The sequence below is a fragment of the Heteronotia binoei genome, unplaced genomic scaffold (assembly GCF_032191835.1).
Source record: "Heteronotia binoei isolate CCM8104 ecotype False Entrance Well unplaced genomic scaffold, APGP_CSIRO_Hbin_v1 ptg000334l, whole genome shotgun sequence".
In the NCBI taxonomy this organism is placed as follows: Eukaryota; Metazoa; Chordata; class Lepidosauria; order Squamata; family Gekkonidae; genus Heteronotia; species Heteronotia binoei.
In genome coordinates, this window is record NW_026800018.1 from 485,801 (window position 1) to 500,551 (window position 14,751).

Consider the following 14,751-nt stretch of genomic DNA (forward strand, 5'->3'; position numbering starts at 1 on the left):
GATCTGACACTGGGTGAGGTGTCAAGCAGTCTGTAAATGCTCCAGGTTCCGGTGGTCAGTCAGGACCTGGACGGGGTGGCAGGCCCCTTCAAGGTGATGCCTCCAAACCTCGAAGGCGGTTTTGATGGCAAGGAGTTCCTGCTCCCAGATGGTGTAGTTGTGTAGATGGTGTAGTTGTGCTCTGCGGGCGTCAGCTGCCACGAGTAGTATGCGCAGGGTTGTAGTGGCTGGGAGGGGTCCTCCCACTGGGATAGCACTGCGCCGAGGGCCACGCTGGAGGCGTCCGTCTCTACTGTGAACTGGGTAACAGAGGGTCTGGGTAATGCAGGAGCGGCTCAGTGGTGAAACAGGTTTTCAGGGTGGTGAAGGCATGGTCTGCCTCTGGAGTCCAGTGAAATGGCTTTTTGGGCAGTTCAGCTGAGGAACTGGCTGGCAACTCTTCCAGGTCTGTTAACCCTTCCAGCTCCTCCTTGTCAGGGCTCATGAAACTGTCTGACTAGCAATAAATGAAGCAATTAAAAAAAGTTCCAGGGATACATTAGCAATCATTCACTGCCTCTTTCTAAACAAGCAAGCAGAGAATGTTGCAGCAACTCAGATTTTTAATAACCTATTATTCAACTAGTTTTTCAATACATACTGTGACAGTAAGGTATGGGTTAAACAGAAAACCAAGGATGCATAGAGCCTGCGTCAGGAGACCTGAGGGTGGGGGCCAGAGGGCTTGGAACTCTCAGTGAGATTGACAGCTAACGGCTGAGGGAGTCAGTTAGGGTCTGACAGAGGCTGAAGAGAGTGCCTGTCAGAGTCTGAGAGAGCTGGTGCCTGACAGAGTCAGAGAGAGTCAATCTTTGAGGGAGCTGGGTCAGTAGCTGTGGAGAGTCTTCGTGAGAGGCAAAGCTAACTGCTAGCTCTAGAAAAACAGCAAGGGGCTGTGTGTGACTAAAAGGAAGAGTCACCGTGAAGACCTGAACGGTCACAGACACTTGTACATCTCTCTTAAGAGCTAGAGAGGTGGTTGAGGGAATATATGTGGGTCTAAGAGTCTGAAGGGCTGGGAGTAGAGGCTCCAGTCGACTTGAGAGACTTGGCACATTACACCCAAAAGGCCAGCCTCTGCTAGTGTTAGAGAGTGTTTATAGAGGAACTGTGAACCTGAGAGACCTAAGAAGAAAGTTATATTAGAAAGCCTGAAACAACTGAGCAACTTGTTAACTGATTGAGACACATTATAGCCCGTGTATATATCTTCCATAACCCCAGTTAAGACTTTGTGTTTAAAATAAATATCTGTGGTTTACGTTAAAGTTCTCTGGTGCCTATAATTTGGGAAAACTGTCAAATCTGCTGTGGTCCCCTACGAAGTGCATTATATATCCATCTGAAAACAAATACCCCGAAGAGACTAATATAGAGAGAAATCCAAATCATACCCACCCCTTTGAGTTATATAGTCCTGAGGAAAAAGTTTTTAAGGAAGAACTGAGGAGATAGAGGGGCTGGGGTAGCCATAAACAGCACATAGAAGCAACCCAGTGGGACCGTGAGGCGGGTGCTGTGATATATACACATCTTACGTGTAGTTTGGCAGCGTTCAGAAGAACCTAAAATTTTGTTTTGAAGTTCAACAAAAGTGTCAAATCCTTGACTGAAACACAGAAAAATAAAGCAGGCTTACAGAAAAATAGAAACTTTAAGCACTGTTAATTACCCTTTTTATGATTTGAAGTCTGAATATTCACAGGTCAAATTAGGACAATTCTTCACAATCTTTCAGGTTCTAAACATATTTAAAATTTAGTTTTCATTTATTCTACAAGATTAGTTACTCAGAAACCTATATATATTCCTTCGTTTTATTCAAGCCTGTTGCAAATGAAGAAAATATTTAACAATGTATAACACTCTTTTTCTTTTGCACTCTAAGTCCTTCAGCACAGGAGGCTGAAAAACAGTTGTTACCAGGGTCCCCGTTCGTAGATGTGTGCTGTCTGCCCCAACTCCATCTTGGCTAAATTTGCTGTGGCAGTCATTTTAGGAACTAGCAATACCTTACTTTGGAGAAGGTGAGGTTAAGGCTCTCCTTGGGCTATGCTAAGAAACAGCCAAGATTTGGGCAGAAGACTGATTCACTGATGGGGCATCTGCAAGCCTATCCATCGCTATGGGGGCATGCACCCACCTAGATCTTTCAACATAATTTAATTAGCAAAGGCAAGTCTTCCTGAGCACAAAATCATATTTCTATTAAATAGCCGGGTGGGCTTGATTGCTTTTACTGGCCTTGCCTGAATATCTCCTCCACATGCATTAGTGGCATCCCAAGTCTTTTGCTCTTGTTTATTAACATAAGGATTGATAGAAAACAATTACAGTAAGGCTTTTGCACATAGCTGCAGAAAGCCAGCAATTCCGTACAGTGTCAGCAAAAAACAAGGTGTATGTGTGTGTGTGTGAGAGAGAGGAAGGTATACTTTGAACTAGTCATACTAAGCTTTTGATAAAGAAGTGTGTGTTGTTGCATAGCAGATCCAAGATACACTAGTATGCCACTGATGTATTAGCCAACATGTTGTACAGACACTGGCGGAGCTATACTCAGAAGCAGTATTGAAGCCATTCGAGTCTGTTGTTCAGACATACTTAGACTTACTTTTCAGGGACTGCCCTGCTTCTGCATCAACCCTATAAAATAACCAGAGTATAGACTCAAGGTTACAAGTCTAGAAATGGATTGCTACTGTAAGAGGGAACAGAACAATATTTTTCTCAAGGTGGCTCACTTGCATTTGAATCAGTGATCCCCATCCCCATACAATCTCTTAAAGGGGGGGGGGGGAATTGATGTGAGTTTGGTATCATGAAAGGGCAGCTTCTGTAAGCTCCTACTGAATTCAAGGCAGGCCTGGCTTATAAACTTCCTGGCTTCCCTGCTTATCATAGTGTGCTGTTAGACATGAAACAAAGTTAAGATTTCCTCTAAAATGGAATCTGAGCATACATTGATTTGATGTTAAAGGGATCGGCAGCAGATTCAGGACAGAGAGAAGTACTTTTTCATTCAATGAGTAATTAAATCATAACATTCAGTACAAGTGATGTACTGATGGTCACAACCACAGATGGTTTTAAAAGGGACGTTGACATACTCTTGGTGGTCCATCAATGGCTGCTAGTCATGACATTAAAAGGCAAGAGACTGATGACATTAAAGTGGATTTTCATATTCAGAGGCAGTAGACCCATGAAAATCCTAAATTGTAGGCATGGGAAGCCCTATTGTGTACATTTCTTTTATCATCATGAGGTTCAGCTCTAACTTAAAAGATATAATGATCTTGCCCTTCCAAAGAGCACATAATTATCTCCCTATTCTCATTTCATCCTCACCGCAACCCTGAGTGCTAGGTTATTTATTTATTTATATTTATTTGATTTATAACCCGCCCTCCCCACCAAGGCAGGCTCAGGGCGGTTCACAACATAAAACTTCACAGTAGTAAAACAATACATACTATAAAATAGCACATTTGATAAAATTATAGACTGAGAGATAGTGACTAGCCTAAGGGTACGTAGTGTGAGGATTTGAACCTCTCTCTATTGTCCTAACCCAATACTCTAAATGAAGGGTGTAAAATGTCTATCTCACAGGCCAGAACCGGCCCGCCAAGGGCTATGAATATATATACACGTCATTAGGTATTTGGCTCTTCTCCTGCCGATGTTTCGTTTGCTATAAATATATTTTGATAGGGCCAGTTATACTTTTGTGTTAGAGTAACTTTGTGTTAGCTTTCAGAAGCACAATTGAGACTAATTTATACACGGAAGTGTTGCTTTGTATCTCTGCCATCCTTATCTGTGTTTCACTTTGGTTACTTAATTCCCAGTTGGGGGTAGGGAATCCCCTGGTCTGGAAGCCCTCCCCCTGCCTCAGGGTTATCAGAACGTGGTAATGGGGAAATGTCCACTAAGCACTCCATTATACCCCATACTTGTCTCCTGATATGACTAGAGCAGAGTGGCCAACGGTAGCTCTCCAGATGTTTTTTGCCTACAACTCCCATCAGCCCCAGTCAGCATGGCCAGTGGCTGGGGCTGATGGGAGTTGTAGGCAAAAAACATCTGGAGAGCTACCGCTGGCCACCCCTGGACTAAAGTTCATAGCTTTCCAACTATTCCAACAATTCAAATCTTTGAATTACAAGCAATGGAATGCGCAACATCTGCTTGTTCATTTGTGCTAGAGCAGAGATGATGTGAAGGCTCAGCAAACCAGAAAAATTAGGAAGAACATCCATCCCAACCCACGGAAATGTTGGGGAGCAGTGAAAAAACTACTATGAAATATGTCCTTTTCAAGTGAGTGAAATGCTTTTCAAGGCTCACTCAAAAGGGTATAGCATGAAAATTTATATGCAAGTCTACAGCAGCAGTGGCCAAATTGTGGCTTGGGAGTCACATGTGGCTTTCACACATATTGTGTGGCTCTTAAAGCCACCACTGTCTCATTGGCTGGCTTGGAGAAGGCATTTATCTCTTTGAATCACTTCTTTAAGCCAAACCAGCCAGCAACTTGGTGAGTGCTTTTAAAGTTGCTTCCTGCCTCTCCTCCCTTCGCCTTATCTATTTGCCTTCCTTCCTGCTCTCAAACATCTGATGTTCATGTCTTGTGGCTCTCAAACATCTGACGTTTATTCTATGCAGCTCTTATGTTAAGCAAGTTTGACAACTCCATGTCTACTGCATTAAACAATGATAATGCCTATGTATAATGTAGACATTTACAGCATATTTTCAAGGATATGTTTATTGTTTAAATATGAATAATTTTTGCAACAGTGAGAATGCTATAATGCAGGGGTATCAACCGTGCAGCCTGTGAGCCAAACCATGCAGCCTGCGGGCTTCTCCTCCCTCCTGCTGTCACCCTGGGAAGTCCCGAGGCTGCCGAGAACGAGAACGTTCCCAGCTCCTTCTGCCTTCTCTTTGCAAAGGCTAAAGCTGAAAGTAAAGCTGCAAAGAAAATGCAAAATGGATTTTCTTTCAGGCTTAAGAACATAAGAAGCCATTGGATCAGGCCAACGGCCCATCCAGTCCAACACTCTGTATCACAGTGTGGCCAAAAATATATATACACACACACACACACACACACACACATACATACATACACACACACACACATACACACACTGTGGCTAATAGCCACTGATGGCTTCTGGGCAGAGCAGACATAAACATAAAATCCACTCCATGTTTTCCTTACAACTTTGTCTATGTGTTTCAATGGAGAGGAACTCTGTAGAGTTCCTATGGCCAGTTTAAGCTTGCAAATCAAGTTTGTGTCCTTGCAAATCAAGCTTTGTTTCTTCTCAATGGAGTGAGAACTAGTGCCTAGTGAATACTCTAACTTGGGAACCCACAGCCAAAGGGGGATATTACAATGGAGAGCCATTGTTCATCTGAGTAGGCCCAGAGGTGGGAGGGTGAAGCTTGCAATGCCTTGCCATTTCATGATTTCCCAGGCTGAGAGCATTTTATTTTTTAAAGTTTCTGATGTGATCCTTGTGCTTTTTCTTGATGTTTTATTTTGAAAATTGCATTGCAAAATCCCACTATCCCTTTTGTTTTAAACAAAATATTGCAAAAGTTTTAAGCATGTTTGTATTTTAAGTTAAAAAATGATATCTTTAATTGTGTTGGCCTGTGTCCTCTATAAAGTCCAGGGCTTTTTTTGTAGAAAAAGTCCAGCAAGAACTCATTTGCATGTTAGGCCACACCCCGATATCACCATTGTTTCACATAGGGCTTTTTGTAGAAAAGGAAGGCAAGGAAAGGTCTCCTGTGCAAGCATCAGTCGTTTCCGACTCTGGGGTGACGTTGCTTTCATAACTTTTTCATGGCAGACGTTTTACGTGGTGGTTTGCCATGGCCTTCCCCAGTCATCTACACTTTTCCCCCAACAAGCAGGGTACTCTTTTTACCAACCTCGAAAAGATGGAACGGTGACTCAACCTCGAGCCTGCTACCTGAAAACCCAGATCCGCAGGGGATCGAACTCAGGTCATGAGCAGAGCTTAGGACTGCAGTACTGCAGCTTTAATACTCTGCGCCACAGGGCTCTTGTCAAAAAAAGAAAAAGCCCAGCAGAAATTAATTTGCATATTAGGCCACACCCCCTGCCACCAAGCCAGCCGGAACTGTGTTCCTGTGCGCTCCTGCTCAAATAAAGCCCTGATAAATTCTATATCTCTGCTACCTGGCATTACATTTTAGGACACACATGGCTCAGCCCCACAAAGGGTATAGCATGAAAAATACTTAAAAGGTTAGCGCTCTTGCAATATTTTGTTTATGTCATTTATGTCAGATCCAGCCCTTCTAACAAATGAGTTTCACCCCTGCTCTATTTTTTCCATTGGCTGACCAGTACACTAAGCAGTTTATGTACAAAAGCTCACAATGCCCAGCCATTTCATGTTTTCCCCTGGACTCAAGGAATTGACCATGAGATTTCTGTAATGAATGTCAATAAATCAAAAGTAGGTTTGTAAGTTACGTCAACAGCATACTCAAGATTGCTACAGCACAGACATTGTCTCCAGATTTTGATGCAATAATTCAGAGCAAGAGGTGTCAGTTATCAGAAACTGTTAAATAAACAAAATATTGCAAGAGTGCTAACCTTTTAAGCATTTTTTATTTTTAAAGTTAAAAAAAATTAATTGTGCTTATCTGTATCCTTTATAAAGTTTATATCTCTGCTACCTGGCCTTACATTTTATGACACACATGGCTTGTCCCAACAAAGTCTCATTTATGTCTGATCTGGCCCTCATAACAAATGAGTTCGATACCCCTGCTATAATGTCTTTGATAATAACAAGCAATATCTGAGGGTAATCTTTAGACACACATTTAACCTGGAAACCTAAACGAAAGGCTGTGATGGCATGAGTGGCCTGCTATGGCACAGAGATCATGTGGGTTTTTTTCTAGAGGAAAGGCAGACAATACCTTCTGGCAGCAATTATAGCTTTTGACACTAATATATTGTCTCAACTACTATACGGAGCAACAATCTGGGTCCATAGGATAAATAAGACTATAGATCAGATGCTATTTGTGTGTCAAATCTCTGGGATCCTGAAATACATGGCTGGCAGCGCCTTTAGACTGGAACCTGGCCAGCATTCATTGAATCTAATATTGGTATTGGTATTAAATGCAAAACTTCTCTGCTTATTATATTACATTACATTTTCAGACAAATATTGTGGTTGTGATTTAGGGATCACAGAAATTGTGAAGCATGGTTGGTTTGAATGTCCACAGTATAGCAAGAATTGGATCAAACCACTTAAGAAGAACTGCAGATTTATATTTTCAATTGCAGATTTTTAATTTCAAGTTTTATTTTTCCTTACACTCAGACTGCAAAAATGTAAGATATATGTGCCAAGGGAGCATAAGGTATAGCTGTTTATAGTTGTCTCTCAAGTAGTGAATATTTTTTCAATTTAATTTGAATAAAAGTAAGGTACTTATGTTGAAATCCCATAAGAACACCAAAAAGTACAATTTTATATGCTAAGATTTTTTTTTTACTGTTTTAACAACAAAAGTATATGTTTGATAGGCAAATACTGCACATATTTCAATTTTCCAAAACACTTGTATATTTTTTTCTGAAAAATCATGATACCCCTCCCCCTAATTTCCATCTCTGTGATGGGGGTCTGCAATCATAAAAGATGACATATAAGGACACGGAACAGATCTGCATGCTAACACAGAAGCAAATAAATGTTTGAAAATAAATAGCCATGCTATGATTGTTTTTATGAGAAAGAGGCATCTAGTGAGATTTCTCAGAGGTCAAATGCACAGACAGATCTATTAAAAGACTTTTATCCTTGCCTGTCAACTGCCTAGTAACACAAGCTGACAAAGTGTCTTGGAAAGAGGCAAACAAGCAAATGTTTTGGGTTTTTTAAAAAAAAAAACCGTTATGGGGAAAGATTTTACTTTGTTGAAGTACAACTACAAATGAGTTCATGACTAAGCAAGGATTGAAGTCTAGACCATAACTTTATCATGTGATATTTTAAAGACAAACTGGACTAAGAGACAGTACCACATAGATATGAATCCATTTAGCATTTTTTATAAAAAGGTCTTTGGCTATACTAAAGCATGTTATTCATGCCAAAATTTAAAGCTATCCACCTGGAAAACAAAACAGCAGCATAAAAATTTTGACTATACCTTCCATTGTACTGAAGATTATACAAAAACTATGGATTTAACCTACAAGTATGATTGGATTTCCAGTTACTGAGCTGCAAACTACCAGACCTTCAGGCAAAGGTTTCAAAGGTTGCTTCAAATCTATGGGTAATGTTTACTCTAGTAACCATGTATCACGTTCTGAAAACTCTCTTAATAGGAATTAAAATGCTTTTAGCATATTTTATGATCAAAACAACTGGTACAATCACATCAATTAGTGGGTGGATTTCCTTCTTGGTAAAACTACTGTCTTAACAAGTCTAGCAAAGCTAATCTTATTTTAGGAGGCCTAACGTATATGAAAAGTTTCATTCCATTTGTAAGCAACACATACCTAAGACTTTAACAGCACAGTGTGGGCTCTCCAGAATAACTCCTTCGCCTGTATCAAACATAGGATTGTCTATTCCAGTTTTAGGAGGAATTTGAGCTAGCTTCTTTAGCCTCATGGACGAATTTAGGTCCAGTTCCTGTTTCTTTCCTTCTTCTTCCCGCCTTCGCCTCAGATCCTCCTGCTGTTGTCGAATCCGCTCAAGTTGAGCACTCCTTCGTAGTGGCATCATCCTGGTGCCCAGATCACCAGGGCAATCAACAGCCATCTCTCTATGTTTCTGAGGCTCTTCTAAAGGTGCAAGTTCCACATTTTTTGTTTCACTGTCTGAATCTTCTGTTAAATGGCCATTCATATGAGTGGTTGTCATCGTTGTACGTAAAAAGCTGTACAACTTATCAGACATAAAATTTATTATAAAGCCTATTTTTTTGATGGTACCACTTAAAATCCATTATAATTTCAAGCCACTCTTCTTATGCATTACCAAACCCAGATGAAAAGAAATATCCAGCGAGATAATCTATGAGAAAACATAAAACACAGGAAATAGAGTTAATAGGGAGAAGCTAATTCTTATCTCCAATATTTCCTGTATAATTTCATTGGTTTTAGCGAATTTAGTGGAAATATTCAAATACAGACTTCCATATATCAGCACAATTGTGGAAGTATAGGGAGAAGGTACTGCACATAGTAACGTTTAAAGAAGATACAGTTCTTCATTAACTAGCAATTAATTGACAATACAGTTAACTGCAATACAGTTACAGATTATCTATGAGCAAATGTCGTTTCAGGAGCCCTTGGGGAAAACCTTCAAGGCCTCAACCCTTTCTAAACTAGCCTCAGATTACAGATGCTTTGCCATGGGCACACAGACTCCTTGAATATTCACAGTACGGATTCAGGAACTTGCAAAACCACATTTTCCAGACTGGTAACAGCACTGACATTACAACAGACAAGAGGTTTCAAACAAAGGCTTTTGCAAAACTTCACTATCACTGCCTTCACCAGACAGTGAAAGGTCTGGCTATGCTGGAGGGGTGATATTGCTGGCAAGCATTATTAAAGGTGGGCCCAAACTTATCTGAGCTTTAGCTACTTGTTAAAAGCTGGAGGAAGGTGGGGAGGAGGAAAGGACTTGTTATGTTTGCCATTTTCTGAATTTCCAATCAGTAATTAGAACATAATTCATAAAGATCTTCTGTGAGCTAACTTCTTTACAGGAAGCAATTTTATTTTGCTTACATCTGCAGAATGAGTTGCTTTAATCATTTCTGCAATATAACATGACTGTCAAGGTCAGACTGACCATGATGGCCACTCCATAATGAAGCCTAATTTTAAGAAAATTCCATTTACACTGGTCAACTCCCTTTACTCCCATCCACTTAAAATTTAGTAATGGAATTGGTGGGAGTGCATTGTTTATAAAGCATTGTTCTTAGCTTTTGTGTATTTTCTTTAATTACTGATTATTGAGAGTAAGCTTTTTACTGTGTTTCAAAAGTATAATTTGCTACTCTGGATGGAAAGAAATTTTGCCAGATCACACCAACCATTCGTTTCACCATTCTGTTTCCAGAACTGGCCAGCAAGATGCTTCTGGGAACTCACAAGCAGGTTGTGAAGACGATGGCTATTTTCTGTATTACTCTCCCAAGAGGCGCCATTCAGAGATATACAGCTGCTAAATACTTAGGTTCCATTGATGTATCATGGCTAATCATCTATAAAAGACTTGCCATTCATTTCCCTAGGCCATGGCTAGGAGTCAAGAGCAGCAAAGAAGTGTTTGATTCCTCACCGGCTGTTGCTCTGCCCCAGGGTTTCTGCTTGAGCTGGCTCAAGCTATCAATTCCCCACCAGTTGCTGCGTGGACGCCTTTTGATCCGTGGCTACCTTCCATTCCCCTCACGGTGACTGGACCTCCAAAAAAACCAGATCTGGTCACTGTGAGGGGAATGGAACATAGCTGCAGATAAAAAGGAGAATGGATTGCTTGAGCCGGCTCAAGCAGAATCATAGAGTTGGAAAGGACTTCCAGGGTCATCTAGATCAGTGGACTCTCAACCTTTTTGGCCCTGGGGATCAGCCCCAGGGCCAGCAGGGTGGGGGCACCGAATTCAGCATCCGCCCGCCCCCCTCCGCCCCTTGCGCCTCCCCCCCTCTGTTTGCACAAGTTTAAGGCTGGGAAAGGGATGGTGAAGCACCTCCCCGGCTCTTTAAAGGCCGACATCCCCCCGCCGATCAGCTGGTCGGTGGGGGAAATCACGGCAGCAGCGCAAGCCACCCACTGAAAAATCCACACTGCCCTTGTCTCCTCCCCACTTCCTTCCTGGGTGTGGGAAGGCGGCAAGGGCAGCACGTTTTTTTCAGTGGGTGACTCGCACTGCTGCCGCACTTCCCTCCACCGATTAGCTGATCAGTGGGGGGAGGGGGGTTCAGCCTTTAAAGAGCCAGGGAAGCACTTCACTGCCCCTTCCCCAACCTTAAACTTGTGGAAACGGAGGGAGGAGGCGCCACAGAGGGGGGTGGGGGGTGAGGCTGCACAGCGCCACGGGGGGGAGGCGGGGCAGCGGGGTTGTGCGACCCGGTTGCTAACAGGCCATGGCCCAGTACCGGTCTGTGGGCCGGGGGTTGGGAACCCCTGATCTAAACCAACCCCCTGCACAATGCAGGAAATTCACAAATGCCTCCCCCTAAATTCAAAGGATCCACATTGCTGTCAGATGGCCATCTAGCCTCTGTTTAAAAACCTCCAGGAAAGGTGAGTCCACCACCTCCCAAGGAAGCCTGTTCCACTGAGGAACTGCTCTGTCAGAAAGTTCTTCCTAACGTTGTGAGCCAGAAATTCTTTTGATGCAATTTCAGCCCATTGGTTCTGGTCCTACCTTCTGGGGCCACAGAAAACAATTCTGCACCATCCCCTATATGACAGCCCTTCAAGTACTTGAAGATGGTAATTATATCACTTCTCAGCCGCCTCCTCTCCAGTCTAAACATCACCAGCTCCTTCAACCTTTCCTCATAGGACTTGGTCTCCAGACCCCTCACCATCTTCGTCGCCCTCTTCTGGACCCGTTCCAGCTTGTCTATATCCTTCCTAAAATGTGGTGCCCAAAACTGGACACAATATTCCAGGTGAGGTCTTACCAGAGCAGAGTAAAGTGATACCATCACTTCATATGATCTAGACGCTATACTTCTGTTGATACAGCCCAAAATTGCATTTGCCTTTTTAGCCACCACATCACACTGTTGACTCATGTTCAGTGGATGGTTCACTAAGACCCCTAGATCCTTTTCACACACACTACTGCTAAGACACGTCTCCCCCATCCTATAACTATGCATTGGATTTTTCCTATCTAAATGCAGAACTTTACATTTAACTCTGTTAAAATTCATTTTATTGATTTTAGCCAAGTTTTCCAGTCTGTCAGCATCATCCTGTATCCTGACTATCTTTTACCATAGTTGCTACCCCTCCCAATTTAGTATCATCGGCAAATTTAATAAGCATTCCCTCTATTTCTTCATCCAAATCATTTATAAAGATGTTGAACAAAACAGGTCCCAGGACAGATCCTTGAGGCACTCCACTTGTCACTCCTCTCCAAAAGGATGAGGAACCATTCACAAGCACTCTTTGGGTGTGATCTGTCAACAGATTCACCTAACGGTAACAGGATCCAAACCACATTTTACCAACCTGTCAACAAGGATAGTATGTGGAACCTTATCAAGGCCTTATTGAAATCAAGATAAACTATGTCTACAGAATTCCCCTGATCCAGCCAAGGTAGTAACTTTCTCAAAAAAAGAGATAAGGTTAGTCTGACATGACTTGTTCTTGAGAAACCCATTCTGGCTCTTAGTAATCACAGAAGTCCAGGGGTAAAGCAACTGCTGTTGAGGGATCAGTCTTTGATTTTTGGCATATGAACTAAATATCCATACCTTTAATTCACATTGCCAGAAGTCAAACACTTCTTGGTTTGAGTACAATCAAGTTTCATGGCTTCAACTGCAATTGATGGAATCCAGTGGTGGTAGCAGCTACTAAATCTCCCACAGTGCTTTGTGAGCAGAATTTTAGCAGTAAGCACCATTTTCAGCAGCAACCATGCTTGCTTACACTATATACCACAATCGGGCTCCATAGCCTTGTGAGTAAAGTGCAAAGTGACAAAAGAGCAGATTTAGATCAACAGATGTAGCCTTGTCCATTGTTGGAAGTAACCAATTCAAACTGTGTTAATTTATATTTACAAGTATTACATGGTGTCATGACCCAGATGGGGGTGCCACCTGATGCTGCCACCACTCTGGAATCAGGATCCCTTGGAAAGGCCCAGAGTCCCCTCCCAAGCCCTTCCTTTGGCCCAAGAAAACAGGTGTATTGACCAGGCAGAGTAACAAAAAACAAAATGGTTTATTTCAAACAGGAAATCAATAAAGGGTAAGTGAACAGATAAGGTGCATTAAACTACAGCAAGATGGGTGAAGGAAAATAAACGTAAAGCCCCTAACGCGACTAAACTTAACTGTCCAAGCCTGTTAGGCCCCAGGCCTCGGCCTGCTCACTCTCTCCGTCAGAGTGAGGGTCCTCCTCCTGAACAGCAGCTGTCCTTCCTGCTTGGCCTCTCAGTAGGAAAAGAACAGTGTTTGTCTCTAGAGAAAGCTTTTAAGCCAATCACCTCAGAGCCTACTTGGACACTAATTGGCTGAAACCAGCGCCAAGCATTCTGGGGATTGTAGGCTGCCTCTTTTACTGAGACACAGGCCTCACAGGCTCCCTAGACCCACTAGGCCTCTCTCTGCAATAGTTTTTCAGTCACAACTGATTTGGAATTCGGAACATGTTAAACGTTTTATGTTAGTTTAACTGGGGATTTTAACTATCATTATAAGCCACCCTGAACAAAGAGGAAAGTTGGGATGCAAATGTTTTAATAAATAAGCTCCTAATTTAGTGGTTTAACTAGGCTTCCCAACCCCCCCCCCGCCCTGTCGAGGGATCCCCGAATTAGCGACCTCCTCCCCCGCTCTCCAAAAATCCGGAAGCGGGGGGGGGGGGGAATGGCGCCGTGTCTTTCCCTGCCTGCCTCCCTCGCAGGCTTCAGGCTTCTCCCTTCCTCCAGGTCACAAAGACCCGCCCACCGCCGGCCTGCTATTCATTCCAGTCCGGCCTCCCTTCGCGAGGTGCATGCTGGGACTCATAGTCCTTGCGTCCTCTCCAGCTGCCGGGTGGTGTCTCCTTGGGGAGTCTGGCCGGTGTGGGGGGGAAGCTCCGCCCCCAGAGTGTTTGTATCTCGGGAGGCTTCAGTTGCTGATTGAAAGGCTTCCTCTTGGGATGTTGTGTCTGTTACTTTGAAGAAGTTGGCAGCAACTCGTGAGTAGAGAGGCCAATCCCTCGCTTCAGAGTGGCCAGAAATGGGGGGGGGGGAGGGAGTCTGCTGAGCACTTCATTATTCTCTATGTGGAGATTGATTCTCATAGGGTATAATGGGGAATTGATCTGGAGGTTTCGGGGGCTCTGGGGGAGCTGTTTTTTGAGGTAGAGGCACCAAATTTTCAGTATAGTATCTAGTGACACTCCCCAAAGTATCCCCCAAGTTTCAAAACGATTGGACCACGGGGTCCAATTCTATGAGCCCCAAAAGAAGGTGCCACTATCCTTCATTATTTCCTATGGAAAGAAGACATTTAAAAAGGTGTGCGGTCGCTTTAAATGTGATGGCCAGAACTCCCTTTGGAGTTCAATTATGCTTGTAACACCCTTGCTTCTGGCTCTGCCCCGATGTCTCCTGGCTCCACCCCCAAAGTCTCCTGGCTCCACCCCAAAGTCCCCAGATATTTCTTGAATTGGACTTGGCAACCCTAGGTTTAACATCCAACTGAAAATTATCTGAGAAGTTTAGTATTTCTATAGAGTAATGGAAAAGTCTGCTTCTAAACATATCTATAGGGTACTGTCCAGTTTCCCCCCTTCGCTGAGTTAGTGTGAGTGAGCTCAGTTTTTTATTCTCTGGCTCATACATTTTTGTCTTAGCTCACGAAAAATGGCCCCAGAGCAAACTAATTTATGCAGCAGCTCACAACTTTAATAT

General features: G+C 42.9%; 1 protein-coding gene across 2 annotated transcripts in view; it reads right to left on the minus strand.

Moving 5' to 3' along the window:
* Window positions 1-14,751, minus strand: part of LOC132590610 (protein PALS1) — a 136,473-nt gene that overhangs the window by 81,700 nt on the left and 40,022 nt on the right. For both annotated transcript variants that reach the window (XM_060263579.1, XM_060263580.1), the window contains one exon: window positions 8,633-9,152. In XM_060263579.1, the coding sequence (XP_060119562.1) occupies window positions 8,633-9,035 (403 nt within the window). In that variant the 5' untranslated portion in view covers window positions 9,036-9,152. The remainder of the gene's footprint in view (window positions 1-8,632; window positions 9,153-14,751) is intronic.